The sequence below is a fragment of the Thermobia domestica genome, chromosome 4 (assembly GCF_964235325.1).
Source record: "Thermobia domestica chromosome 4, izTheDome1.hap1.1, whole genome shotgun sequence".
Classification (NCBI taxonomy): domain Eukaryota; kingdom Metazoa; phylum Arthropoda; class Insecta; order Zygentoma; family Lepismatidae; genus Thermobia; species Thermobia domestica.
The window spans coordinates 296,812,794-296,828,435 of record NC_137457.1 but is presented as its reverse complement, the minus strand read 5'-3'; the positions used below and the strand labels follow the sequence as shown (position 1 = coordinate 296,828,435).

At 34.0% G+C, this 15,642-nt stretch overlaps 1 protein-coding gene across 6 annotated transcripts in view; it reads left to right on the top strand.

Annotated features, from left to right (window-relative positions):
- The window catches only part of LOC145684216 (protein lap4-like), a 378,403-nt gene that overhangs the window by 327,486 nt on the left and 35,275 nt on the right, over positions 1-15,642 (top strand). For 5 of the 6 annotated variants that reach the window (XM_081756295.1, XM_081756294.1, XM_081756297.1 and 2 more), the window contains exons 30-31: positions 10,658-11,068; positions 15,064-15,172. In XM_081756295.1, coding sequence (XP_081612421.1) covers positions 10,658-11,068; positions 15,064-15,172 — 520 coding nt within the window. The remainder of the gene's footprint in view (positions 1-10,657; positions 11,069-15,063; positions 15,173-15,642) is intronic. The other variant, XM_081756298.1, reaches the window with a different exon arrangement.

Genomic DNA, 15,642 nt, shown 5'->3' with positions numbered 1-15,642 from the left:
TTCATAGCTCCATTATTATAGGACCTATCGTAGTCAGGTCAAGACATCACTGATAAACTGGTATGTGACTTAAGAATGTTACTTGCACATCAATTTTTAGAGAAGTAGGTGGAGAGTGATCAAGTACTCCCAAACATCCTCTCTAAAAATGATTGTGCAAATACCGGAGGTTTTGAAAGATTGATATTTGTATAATTCACATATATATATATAACGTTTTCGGCACCCTCGAACTACGAAACTATGCATTTCCGACCACAGGTCTACATGAACCTTTTTTTTTATTTTGATATAAGAAATCTATTCCCAAAATAGTGTGACAAATTTTTTGTAACACCCTGTATATAAGCGTAATTAACTGATATCAGACAGACGTCTATAAAACGAATCGAATATATCAAGTGTGGAAGTCAGTTTTTAAAATTTGAAGTTAACTAAATTAGGGCTTCGAATAATAATACAGCAGGGCTAGAGACAAGTACGAACAGCTGGAAAATACTTTGTCACATTAAAAACAGTTATGAGTCTTTGAGTAAAATGTACTCTAGACAAATTGAAAAAAAGAAGAAAAATCTATACCAGAAAGAAAACGAAATATTAAATACTATAATAAGATTACCGTTACAATGTTTGTTCTCTGCCTGTATTGTTTTCTTATATAAGTTTATTATTACTTTTTCTTTCTTAAAATAATAATAATAATTAATTTTTGTATAAAGTGAATTGTTACTAACTCATGTAAAGTGAACTATTGTTTTTTCTGTCTCATCTGTTCTTTCTATCATCAATGATAAAAGAAAACAAAACTAATAAAAAAATTCTAAGAAAACTGAGAAATAAAATGACGTATGTTCATTAGGTTTTTTTTTTTTTTTTTTTTTTTTTTTTTTTTTACTTTATTAATAAATTTTGCCCTCCTATAGTAGTGTAAGATGATCATCGATGTTAATTGTGTGAAGCTTCGAAATTATAGTTGATTAAGGTTCTTAACCACGCTTATCCTAGCTTCTTTGAGTTTCAGTTTATAATTTAAACGTTGAAGAACATTAAAAATGTAGGAAGTGAGCCAGGTAGTAAGCAATTACAAAATACTATTCAATAAACTGATAACGGTTTCCACAGTTTATCCAATACGTCAGAAATTTGTTTGTATGTTTTGTCTCATATTTGGGCACTCAAATGTTTGCACTATATGAAAGATATTTAAAGCATTTAACCCTTGTATATTATCACGAAAAATACAGCATACAAGATAACGTGGTGTCCCTTAGAGACCCCAATTAAAAATAAGTAATTATTGGTGTTCCGTACAGAAATTTTATACAGGTACACTAATGTCCAAAATGATTGTCGCATATCTGTAACTGTCTTCTTTTAAGAATGTAATCTGATAATGATTTTACAGGGCACTTTTAATTCTAATAATATGTGTATAATCGGCAAATATATATTTGTGGTAAATTTCATAGGAAAAGAATTATAAATACGAAAATTAGAGTGAGTAAAACAAAATGTTGCTAAATGGAAACGAAAGTTTTATTTTCGTTTTATTGTTCTTATTTACTGCTCTTTTGACATGAAATTTGCCACATACATGTCTTTGCCGATTATACACATACTAACATTATAAGAAATATCGGGCGAATTCGTTATCAAAGTATATTTCTACAACAACATATTTATAGACATGCGACAATAATTTTGGACATGAGTTTCAAAACAATACTGTATTGCATTGGAGTCTAACTCAGACTATCATCTTCGATTGACATGTCGTCATCCAAAATAGAGAAGAAATACTTAATGACCTCGTCACCATAGTCAAGTCATGTCATCATCTTGGGATTGTTCCTTGAAGTGACGGGCTTTAGCCACTGTGTTATTCAGAAGCTGTTCAAAAAGTAAACAGGCTTGAAGATATTTATTGCTTCAAAATGTAACCTTAGGAGGAAAGAGACAAAGTCACAAACAATGTAATGTAAGAAAACTTTTCTTTTTCACTACGCACCGAACTTAACGTCAGTAATGAAGTAATTTTCGGAAACATTATATTAGTAGTTTCTACCATGTATTGAGCATTATGTAAACTATTTATTTTGCTCGTTTGATAAAAAGAAACAAAAAAGAGAAATAATTGCTTACTTACATGGGTAATACCTTGAGGTCCTTTCATTTTGTACATAAGAGCAAAAGAACAGAAAACGATATTTTGTGTTCAATATATTAAACGTACACATTGGAGAAAATACAAGAACAGACTTTTTAGATACTCATCTTCTTTTAAGAGATAAACTGCATTAAATATCCCGTGGGGTCCCAAAAGGACTCCATGGTACTACACAAAGGTTAATAATATTTTGCAGATACCAGGGTTGGTAATGGTATTGGAACCGAAAGACACAAATAGATTTCTACTGAGTTTTCCGAAAATAATAATAATTATACCTGACGCAGAACTGAAAAAGGATTTCTGATAAAACTTTGGGAACCCGATAGCGAAACTAATTTTTCGGTTAGTTTCGAAATCGAAATTGTCTTTCTGAACAAATCTGTTCTGGTCCCGAAATCGATATTTCGGGAAAAGTGCTTATGGGGTCCCTCTCTAGGACCGTTGTAGATGGCTCCCTCAAAGTACGATTTCACAGTTGCAGAAGGTTGTTTACAGCTTATAATTGTCTTGAGCTAACAGTGTTTTCAAATGATGATGATAATCATAATGATGATGAAAGCTTCCAAAAGTTAGTATTTCAGTGTGACTTCCGTTTTGTTTTCGTGATTAGAACCGATATTTCAAAGTGTGTTTTGATTTTGTAAACAGAACCGTCTTTATTTATTTATTTATTTTTAATTCTCTTCCCGAAGTACGCTTAATTACTTGACTAAGCGTAAATGTTGTAAACGTTTATTTATGTTCTTGAATCCGACCTCAAAACATTTTCGGTTTGTTATCATTAACAACCTTGGCAGATACTACTATCAGGCTCTCTTTCTAAGTTTGTGATATTCTCTATTGCCCGTTAGTTTGTTTACTTAAAAAAAAAAAAAAAAAAAAGTAAGCGTAGCACGAAGCCTTAATGTTTATTTCTTAACACGTTTCGTGTGTATTTTTATTAGTTAGTTTTTATACGTATGCTTGAATCAGTAATTACCTTATACGTTCACCTCGTCGTGTCACTAGTGGGTCGAACAATAATTAAAATTTGAAACAAATTTTGGTTAAAGTAATTATATATATATAAAGCCAAAATAAAGCGAAAATATATAGGTATGTAATTATATACCTTTCGGGTCCTCGTCTGGAGAGATGAGTTACAGTATGTAGCAACGTCGCAGATAAAGAACTACAGAAAAGGCCTACCAATCTATTAAATAATTACATCGATTCTTTTCAGATGGCAGTTAAAAGTCAAGATACGTTGACACTAGCACGACTTATTAATGTAACAGTCGATGTAACTGCTTAATGGATTCGTAGATTAGTGCAAATGGTTCCAGGTTATTTGATTTGATTTGAATTTGACTTTAACGTCCCTTTCAGCAGCGAGGCTATATGATACGGGACTACTGATTAACGTGGAATCCGAACCACATGAGCTCCCGCCGGGAATCGAACCCGGGTCTCCCACGCCAAAGGCGCGTACACTAACCGCTTAGCCACGAAGGCGCTCTGGTTCCAGTTTAATCTGCAACATTGCTACATAGTGAAATTTTGATTCCATTTTAAAGAACACCCGATATATATAATACTGGGTGTATTAACAGTCCAGGCCCAGGCCCAGGCCCATAGGCAAAATCCGTTTTGAGTAATAAAGATACGGAAAAATGAAAAAGAGGAAAGTAGTTGAAATAAGCTGTTTTCAATCTAAAATAGTAGAAGTTTTCCAATCGCACCAGCCGTGTGGGCTCTACACTAGTAAGACACCCTCTATTAAATGAAAACGCAGCGTTCCTAGTTCAGCTTACAGTTCGAACAAAACGTGGGGGCACGCAAAAATGACAGGAGAAATGAGTACATTGTTGTGTGAGAGAACCTTGAGCATTTCGAATTCGCTACCCAACAATGCCGTATTGTGGATAACGATCAGACAAAACGGTTTGTCTTGTTTCCACACATCGCACACTATGTTTTATTTAATAGATATATGGGAACATGGAAAGAAGGCAAACCGTTTTGTGTGATTTATTGTCCACTCTTGATGACCACTGAGAAAATATGTAGGCAATAAGTCAGCGTATATTTTAATATTCCTCAGATTCAATTGGAAAGTTTCGCTTTCAACATCAAAAAGATATGTACTGAATTTTGTTTTCTCTTGGCTATATGTGTATGGACATGCTACAAATTCTTGCTACACAACTACACACAGTAAATTTTTCCTTATGGGAAGTTTCAGTGCTTCTTTGTTGTGCATCTGTGAGCACTTTAAAGCAGTCAGTGAGTCATTAGAATTTTAACCGTTTATGACTTCCTTCACAGCAATTGCGTATATAAGCTAACGTGTAGCAGACATTTCTGTACTTTTTTTTTTCCGTAATAAATGGGTTCAAGTTAAACGTAAGGTGATAACCAGAGGATACAATGGCGCTTGTCAAGAGAGAGTGCGGAGGGCAACTCACGTAGATAACTATATATGTATATTGTATGTTATTTCAACGAACGGGTGGACGAGATCTTTTGTGTCAAAATAATGTGACTGTCTTTTGTTGGAGGTAACACTCACTCCAATAATTAACATTCAGTCTGTTATATCTACCAATAAGACATCGATATCTACCAATAAGTAACTCTTCCAATTAGACGAACCATGTACTGTTGATCCTTACTCTGTACATTGTACTTTCCTTGTTAATATTACAAAATGTGTGTACCAGTTCTAAAACTCGTTTAACTTTTAGTTAGTTTTTATATTGTATCGCGTGTTAACTAGGGATGGGCAAAACAGTTTTCTTTATAAAAAAAAACGGAAACAGGTTTCTAGAAAAACCGAAATCCGAAAAACCGACATTTCAGTTTTCTCTAAAGCCGGTTCGGTTTTTCAACCGGTTTCGATTTTCTCCAAAACTCTTTTTGGGGAAAATTTTTGGAAAACAAACTATTTCTGTGGAAACGGAATCGATTTCCGGAGAAGAACGAAACATATTCTGGTCAGTTGGAAAAAAAATGTAACCGGTTTTGAAGAAAACCGATGACCAGTTTCGGTGAAAAACCGATTTTTTGAAAATTTTCCTAAAAACCAAAAACCGGTTTTTGTGCCCATCACTAATATTAACATACTAAAGTAATTTTGAGTGTCGCTGTAACCAGTTTTGCTTATTACGACTAGGATTATTACAGTTCAGAGATACAAATTTCCTGTATTAGGCATGAAAAAGTATCCACTACCTACCCTGAAAGCTATCCTAATCTATCTCCCCTAATTATCGATGACATTGAAAAATTTCCCATAATTACCTATAACATTGAAAAATTCCATTTGTCCCCAAATAGAACTTCGAAATATGTTATAATAAGATATAAGTGTTGTATAAAGTATTGTGAAATATGCTATAAAAATAATTTTAATATATTTATGTATTATAGTAATATTATTCAAACTCTTCGCTTTTATCCTGCCACCTGCTTACACTTTCAAATCTTTGTCGAGTGCTTTTGATTATGTATATTTCAGAGATAGTCATACATGTAAAACGCTGAAAATTTGCAACTCAGTTAACACATTCTGTATTTAAAATCCTTTTTCCTATCAGATTATTACGAATCTTTGTTGAGTATCGGTTAATAAATAAATTTTTAAAAAAATATTACGAGAAAAGACCAAAAATGCAGATTTACTTTACTAATAGTTACCCAAATGAAAGTAGTTGACATCCCAAGTTGAAATTAGGAGTAGGAATGGAAGTACGAATAGTAGAAACACTTTCTTGTTTAGCGAAAAATACTCAGGTCATTTCCAGACCTGTGTACTCCCCTTTCTAAGCCACAACTGAAGGCTGTGCTCTTTGTTCTAGTATTGAGAGGAATCGGAGGAGGGCTTGTGTCCTATAACTGATAAAGTAATATTTTTTTAAAAAAAATTGCACTTGCAAAATTTTAAATCAATTTAACATTCATATCTGTGTATTTGTGGTATACATTCATATTCCTCATTGTCGTATACGGTATGGTATAGTTAAGGTAAGAAATAGTACTGTTTTTTTTTTCTTTCTTTGTAAATATTCAGATGTGTGTTAAATCTAACAATCAAGCTAATTTCTTCATATGTTTCTTTCTTCTGTGTATTATTGACTTTGTTAATTTAAATATTATTAAGTGGTCTCCCCATTTCTCATTCTCCCAATTTCATGTATACACTACTGAAAAAAAAAATCAAGAAGAAATTGTGCTGTCCAGCTGCGATTCGGTAGATGTGTAGCGCTGTGGAAGGTGTGTAAGCGTAGTTTCAGAGATCGCAAACATTGCGAATGGTCACTAGGGGTAGTAATGGCAGCAGTAAGGAATTCACTAATCTTATCCGTCAGTTGTGTAGCGTGAGAGTGTGAGTAAATACAGTGCAGGAAGAAGAAACAAACGCCGCATTCGACAACATTACCAGCATTTGACGGCATTCTAAAGGGGCCACATTGTGGATTTCCATGAGACCGACTGGACGTTTCGTGCGATTGCAAGACATGTGGAGCATTCCGATGTCACCGTGGACCGATGTTGGGACCAGTGGATACGTGAAGGTACAAATCTACGACGTAAAGTTCCGGTCGACTACGACAGACCACATCACAAGAGGATTTTCACATTCTGCGTGTGAAGCATTACGTAGCCTTGTGACGTCTGCGCCTGCCATCCGGACACAAGTAGGGGATTCTCTACAATACCTTATATCATCTTGCATCGCGTCTCAATGACCGATATCAGCTGTATTGCGGGTGCACCGTCCCCTGCATAGATTACCATTTAACACAGATGTATAAACGATAGCGTGTAGCGTGGTGTCGCCCTTAGACATCATGGAATCCTAATGAATGGCAACGGCTTAGTAATGAGTCTCTTTTCTGCATTACGACAGATCACTATCGTGCGCGTGCTTGGCGGCGCTGGGATGAAAGGCTATGTGTTATCTCTCCTGCGAGAGCACGCTGGTACAATCTTTTAACAAGACCGTGCTCGACAAACACACTCCACGTGTATCTATGGATTGTCAACGTCATATTATGTTCTTCCCTGGCCAGCAAGGTCATCCGATCTCAACAATTAAACATGTTTGGGGACAATTCGAACGTCAACTCGCGCCACTGCCGATATGCAAGATCTCGAGGCATAGTTATAAAAGCTACAGACTGACTTGCCTGAGGCAATGCTATGACGACTTTACGACTCACTTCCTAGCCTCATCAGTGTATGTATACGTACTCGATGGGATGCCACAACTCTCTTGAATTTGACTGAATTCTAGTGAATATTTGTTACTCCGTTAGAAATACATTGGGAAGAGAGAATAATGCTGCCATCTATTGACCTTAACTTTCCTCTTCGTCTTTCGTTGTCTTTATTTATTTACTAGCGTGAATTACCCACTTTAGTGGGTTAAAATAAGAATTTAAATCGATAGAAACAGAAAATATAATGAAAAATCATGTATTGTATGTCATGAATAAGTAGTGTATATAAATAAAAAATAAATATTACTACTCTATGTAACTATTCGGCACTAATATCGGTCATTTTCGATCATTGTTTATATCTCCCCGTCTCCGAAGTTGCAGGGCAGCATTTGGATTAATACAGCGTCGGAAGTGCGACAGTTCATTTGAGCAACCCCAAAAGCTATGGCTTCGGCACTAATATCGGTCGTTGTGGTTCATTTGTATATTTATAACTCGCGCTCCCCGTCCTCTTAAGTTGCACCGTCAAAGTGAAATGATAAAAAAACATCCCAGACCCGAACCTCATCTATGTTGAAAATTTGATCGAGATCGGTCAGGTCGTTCAAGAGTTATTAAGTCACATAGTCACTTTCATTTTTATATATATAGATTTTTTCACTTGGAAATTTATATAAAATATAAACAAAATATTGTTATCTGTGAAACAGTTACTGCATAACATATCAAGGTAAGAACTTTTTGTCTACAGTACATCTACACACATTCTTTGATCATTCCTTAATACTCTACATAAATAACAGTTCTGCAATTATGTAAGAAGTGACATGTTAATAATATGTAGCATGACTTTTGGTGTACAGTCTAGTCTTAGTCTGTTGCAAGAGGTCTTATGTATGTTAGTTACTCATTTTAGTGATTCAGCTCAAAGTTAATGAAACCACTGACGACTGTTATTAAATTATATAATCTATATAATTAAATATGTGTTTGACACAGGAGTATACTAACTTAATTAGTCTTTATGTTTAAAATAGAGCCATGAAAGGCCAAGTGGATTAAATATGTATACACAGGCTGCGAGAAAACACCACCGAGGTGAATTTATATTAAGTGAAAGAAAACAGTTATAATAAATCTCGGTCTAGAAACACCTTTCAGATCTAAGCCGTCGAAAGTGCTAGAACTTTAGAAGTGCTCTTTCTTGTGAATTACTGGACATAGTTTACATGTTTCAAGAAATTATAAACAAACTAGTCCAAAGTTCTGTCTAATTATTCCTGTTTCCGGCTGTATTATTCCTTCATGATTCAGTTATTGTCCCTTTCTGAAATTGTGCTAGCTTAAAAAGAGAGAGTGGAATCTAAAATATCGGTCATTTTCAAGCAAATAAGGAATATAAACGTGATTGATAATAACATGAGCTAAGATGAGATTACATTTACTAAACTCTGTTCTTAATTCGCGGAAAGGTTAAAGATTCCTATGTATAGAGATTTCAGGTCCGTAGGTTAATCAGATTTTGACCTCCACTTGAATCTGAACAAAATGTATGTTGTATTTAAAACAAGATCAATATAGATGGATTTGAAAGATATTAAAGGTTTGGGTTTCGAATTACTTTGAATAAATTATTGTGTACTCAGATAGGAAGTCATAGTGTTTATTCTACAATGTATTATATTATAAATTTATTTTAAACCTGGAATCTGATAAGGGACAAATGCTTTCCACTCGGCTATATTGGTGTGTTGTTATGAAGTGTTTGTGCGTCTAAAATTAGCATCCGTAGTTTTCCAACATAGTAAAGTAGGCTTTTCTTAGTTTCGTGGAAACTTGAGCTGGATTTTTGTAGGTTTAGCAATTATTTTGAAATATGTTATGTAACCTATAACTTGCAGACAGCATTTCATTAGGAAAATATTGTTAGTAAATGTAATTTGAAAATCATGTATTGGTTTGTTGCATTAAAAATCGATTTTTGATTTTTCCGTGATGGATTAGCGTCGTCAGTCCAAATAAACAGCCCGTTACTTGATGATGGTAAAAATTGATTCTAGTGAAAAATGGTATAGGAATCGATGCGTTTGTCCACGTATCATCTTTATGATTGGTCAGATTTTTTCGTGGGCTGAAAATGTCGCATATTTTTAATAATTAGTTTTAATTATAATAATTATTAGTTTATCTCATGTTCTTTTCATGTATTTTATAGCCGATATTTCAAGTGCTTCCCGTGGGCAGTTATCATCCATGGGTCGGGAGACATAACAGTATATATCGTAGAAGAGTACAGGGATAAAAAGTACCGTATATACTTGAATCTAAGACGCCCTGGGATTTAAGACGCATCCCCCCCCCCCATTTCTAAACTTCAAAAGTTATGCCAATTTCTTGTATTGAGTCTTAAGACCCATCTTGGATATTTAATGAAGAAACTCAGAATTTGACGGTACATACGGATTTATTTGTTGAAACTAAACATTTAAATGTCAAGATTAAAAAGATTAAAAGAGAACAAAGATTACCATCTTACATGTGTGACGTCACAGGCATGCTGTGTGCGTTCCGGGGAATGAGCGGCGGCATACACTTCAGTCAACCCCATTGCCGGAGCGGTTTTGTATGCGATTCCAAGACGACCCCCCATTTTATACCTGAAATCTTGACAGGAAAAGTACGTCTTAGATTCGAGAAAATAAATAAAATAAAGTAATTAGTTGTTAGTGTAAAATCCAAATTATACTCTATTATAAATATTTTTGTATACACTACTGTTGTTACGAATATTATGTGAAGACCAGCATTGAAGATATTCTAAGCCTAAGCCCTAAAATTAAATGCCCGCGGGAAGCACTTGAAATATCGGCTATATGAACGGAACATGAAAGTACCATTACTTAGGTAAGTTAGTAATTATAATGCATTCCATATGCTCAGTAACCAATAATTTTGACTAACTTAATTGATCTATCTAATATGTGATGTTTTCCCAGTTTACTTCTAAAAACGTTGGTGGAAATAGTTAGAAACCTTCCATTTAGGAAGGAAGGTCATATTTATACTTTTAACCTGACCTAGATGACAATTTTTCCTACTGAAATGCTGCCAGTAGTAATTGTAATAGTTGTAAAATGTATATTATTGTTACTAAACAGCATTTACACTAATTAACATCAGGTGGTATTGAAAACAAGACTTCAGTGTATTCTTTCACAAACTTCCTTCTTTTTATTGACCAACTAATTGCAACTGCTATCTTTCTGCTTGTTTCATCCAGCCTGTATCTAGTGGAACACATCCTGCAATAAATGACGCATTATCACCAATACCATTCGCTGCTTCATACTCCCCGACGGAGCCCCAACCTGCACAAGAATCACCTGCTTATTCTACTTTGCCGAATCCGCCTTCGCAACAGCAAAATGCTGCTCCTTCATCCCCAAGCTATGCTACAATGCCATCCTCTCATCCACCCCAAGCATCATCTAAACAGCCTTCTGCAGCAGCAACATCACATCAACATCCAGTACCGCCAGTTCCTAGACCTAGAACACTGCGTACAAGCCTCATTGACCATACTTCCTCGGGCGAGAATGATTTCTCCTCAACGGAGGATTTATTGGACCCCATTGCTCGTAGCCGAAAACCCAATGCTCGACTCTCAGGGAAGAAGATCAATTTTGTGGAGGTGGGTTTGTATGTGTTTTAGTTGGTGTTATTTTTCTTCCCTCTTTGCTTGCTAGTATTTAGCTTTATATAAAAATGCATGTTTGCAGTTGTTTTTCATGTGGTGGAAGGTTTGTTAAATCTCTTTACAGGAAGCTACCTGAAATAATATGAGTAATCTTACAGAAGGTTATGCCCATAGCCAGAAAAGGATTCAAGAGGCAATTTCTTTGCCAAATATTGAACAAAAGTATTCTTCTACTGTCTAAAATATTTGGAAGGGAAAAGGTATCAAAGGTTGTAAAACAATGGTCTCAAAAATGCAATTTTCGTGCATCGGCTGCGATTTGAACAACACTTGGTCACCAAGTTGTTAAATTGTTCAGTCGTCAAATTTTATTATAAGCTTAAGGTGGAATCATGAAGTGAAATATTGCATTGTTTTCTTTTAGATTCTTGTATCTAGCAAGAAGTTCAATTTTAAGTCAACATATTCGTTAATATCTGTGTTGGAACATACGCATTAGCCATCGACCAAGTTTTTCGCTCTGTAAAATAAAAGAAAATTGAAAACAGCTCACGGGTAGTTTACATGTGCAACCGGAAAATACCTCATCGAAATGTAGCTGTATACGGTTAGGCTAGTTAAATTTAATTCCTTATTAGTTTATATCAAAATTAGTTGCTGCGTTCGTGGTGGCCATTAAAAAAAAAAAAAAAAATCCTTCACTAATTCTCCCCATCACTTTTTCTATATATATATATATATATATATATATATATATATATATATATATATATATATATAAATTTCCTAAATAACTCAACAAGAAACAAAATGAGAATTTTTGAAGTAAACCCATTTCATACTTACAAAGTTCTGTTATAAACTAGGTTTGTTTTCAAGACCCGTCATATAATACAGAAATTTCAGTGTTCGACAAAAATAATGCGTCATAAACTACGCGCTCAGATTTGTGTCCCATATGAAATAATCTGTAAACGGTTATTAGTTCATTGAATTATACTTTATAGATTTTTTTTTGTGCTTATTTTCTAAATTTTTGGTTCTTGTTTCTAGTTCTTGTTTAGTTCTTGTCTCTAAGTTATTCACTAAAATTCTAAAAAAGTGAAGGGGGACGGCAGAATAAAGTCTGAAATTATTGCAGAAAAAAATAATTGAAACAGTCGGAAATAAGGAAGAAACGTAAGAGTGAAAACTGAACGAGGAAATTGATTGACAAGTACGAAAACATAGATTTTCACAGTAATTGCTTGCATCAATTCCAAAACGACCTCCCAGTAATAATAATAGTAAAACAACTTTTCACTGCCGTTTTTTTTTTTTTTTTTCATTAATTCCCCAACAACCTCTCAGTGATAGTTGTAGGAAAATACTAAACTTTTCACAGAAGTTTCTTGTACAGTTTCAGTGCTAACAGGAGAGGAACACAGCTTTCAGAGAGGTACCATGCATCAATTCCCAGCAACATCTCAGTAATGACATTGGGGAAACACGCAGCTCTTTCCAGAAGTTTCTTGCACTAATTTCGCATTGATCTCTGAGTGATACCATTAGAGAATTACAGCTTTTCACAGAAATTCTTTGCATTAATTCCTCGGCGACATCTCAGTAATATCACTTGATAAACTATTGCTACTACAATTGAAGAAAACCTTCATTCGTGATCAGATTTGTTACTGATTTTATTTCTAATGGATATATGGAAAGTAAAGGAGGAGAAAACTGTAGAATTGATCTATAAATTGGGGAATTATGGGTACATATTAGAAGATCCGTGGGCAGGAGTTGTTAGAAACGAAATGTGGAATCGAAAATGAGGACATCTAATAATCAAATAATCTTACTTTACGCAACTTTGAGAGAATGACATTTTCTGAGGATCACCTGAGAAATTTCCGTTGTCAGGTAATAATACTGGCTATGGGTCCACATAGAGTATAAGGAAAATGTTTTGACAAGCTGTAAAAGAACTTTTATTGTCAAAAGGAAATGAAAAACTTAACATAGGACAAAGACATTTCGTTTACAAACTAGAGATTTTAGAAGAAAAAATGCCAAATAGAATTTCAAATTGCGATTAAGCCCCAAAAGAAGACGGTAACATGCACAAAAGCCATTACTTTTTAGTTAAAATATATTATTATTATTATTATTATTATTATTATTATTATTATTATTATTATTATTATTATTATTATTATTATTATTTGTTTTTGTAACAGGTACCCAAGTTTCCCCATCTATTTACTTCAAATTACGTATAATACCTAAATGTGTATGTGTGTGTGTGTTTGGGGGAGGCCCGCTTGAAAGCAGATTTTTACCCATTACCTATCAAAGCTAGGTGTGTCATTAGACTAATGAAACAGGAGCGAGGAACACTTTCTTTGCCCTATGCTTTAAAATGCTTTAAGGGGTAATACGAGAAACTAAATAATAATAATAAATAAATAATAATAATAATAATAATAATAATAATAATAATAATAATAATAATAATAATAATAATAATAATAATAATAATAATAATAGAAGAAGAAGAAGGAGGAGGAGGAGGGCAGGAGTGAACAAGTAGATCCAAAATAATGATTAAGAACGCCACGTAACTTTATAGTATAGTCAGCAACGAAGTTCTTTCTGTTTGATGAAATTATTTTCTCAAATAATTTCAGAATGGAAGGACAATTTGAGTACAGTTTTCAGTAAATTAAAAGGAATGTAATTTTCTGTACGTTCCAGCCTTACCACCGTTATTTTCTAAATAAATTTTACCAGACGGAAAGAACTTTTGTCGCTAACTGTACGCTGTCGCTACTGTCACTAAGAAGTAGTACATCTTACTAGCTATATCATTTAGATATTCCATTGCACACGTCAGTTAGATATTCTTTTTGACATCTAAGGCTAATTTGCCAAATCATCAACATTGGTTTGTACCTAATGTAGTGTAAAGATTAATTTGGTTGTTATTTATTATTTGGAAAGTAATGGCAAAAAAGAACAAGAAGAAGAAGAAGAAGAAAAAGTAGAGTCCTATTTTAAATTGTGGGTAGGTTTTTGTCTTAATTTCTTCGTGTAATAAACATTTTCGATGCGAGGATGTTATGGGCTGATCGTACATCCATCTGCTTTCTGGTTGAAAACTTTGTAAAATCCTTACGTTCTTTTTCGTTCCCCATTTTTATTGATACATGTCTCCTCGTGAAATGAAGGAAAAGAAACCATCCAAGTTTGTCAAAATATTTTCTGTACTTTTGTGGTCTTTCACGTTGTTGATTTGACAGCGTTACTAAGAACTTCAAGAATTTTGTAATTTCACTTAAAAAAAAAAAAAAATAGTACATACGATATATATATATATATATATATATATATATATATATATATATATATAATATATAACATACGAAGGAATTTCGGCGCTTTTCAGAGCAAGATAGTGAAGAGTTTTAATAATCATAAACCTACTAAATCTTGTGAAATATGTCACATCAATGTTTCGGTCTGTTCTGATTCATCGCATCACATCGCATTGTATGTAATTCAATACGACAAATTGCTTGTGTTTACGTTATTTTGGAAATAGAATAAGTCATCTCAAGAATTGTTTCCATGTAATCTTAAATCTAAGCTTGGAATTTAATATAAGCGATTACATAATGTAGTACAGTCATAGTGTGTAAGTAGCTATAATTGTGTTTTAGAGAACTTAAAGATAGCTTTAATCATAATACGGTAATGCAAAACCATATCTTAAATATTCGGTTCTTCATGATACTCTGTTGAAGTTTCTGTCTAGTTTTGTAAATTTTATCCTGAAAAAAAGTGTTAAAATACTCAACGTTGCCACGAATTAGTAGTACACGCAGAAAACTGCAGACAGAAAAAAAAACTTGCAAAAATGTAATTGAAGCTTATAGTAATGACAGCTAAAGATTTTTCTCATGTTGTCTCCAAATTAACTGTAAATAAATAAATAAATTGTTCTGTAGGTTCCTCCGGAAGCCCCAGCAGAAACTGGAGTAAAAATGTCCGTAAGCGATAAGAAGAAATTCTTCGAAAAGGCTATGGAACAACAACATCAACCGTCTCCAAAACCAGGTATGTGAAAGAATTTATACTTCACATTTGAAGTGATAAACTTTAATGCTGATGTCGCAGCATATAGTTTCTTTATGTGAATTCGCGGTCATAAAGAGTATGCTAAATGGAATTGTGTACTTGACTTTATATGAATGTTAGTTTGTACTTACATTATGCTTTAAGTGAGCTACTAGAGCAACTACTGTTTTCACTTCGTCGCCGACTGGGCTTTGTGGTGGACAGACACTGTGTGCTGGGGTTTTTCTTCAACTTCTCCCGTTTCTTTCCACTTTCTTCATTCCACCATTTTCATTCATTCCCTTCATCACTGGCTCCCTTAGCTTCACTGCGTAATCGTGGGACGTAAAAGTAGTAGAAATTTCGTTTTTCATTCTCACTTCGCAATAGAAGATTCAAGGCTTCGTCATTGTTTTCCGAGCGTTTTCATTTTGCACAAAAGTTTGCAGGATTTTCCGTTAGTCCTATGA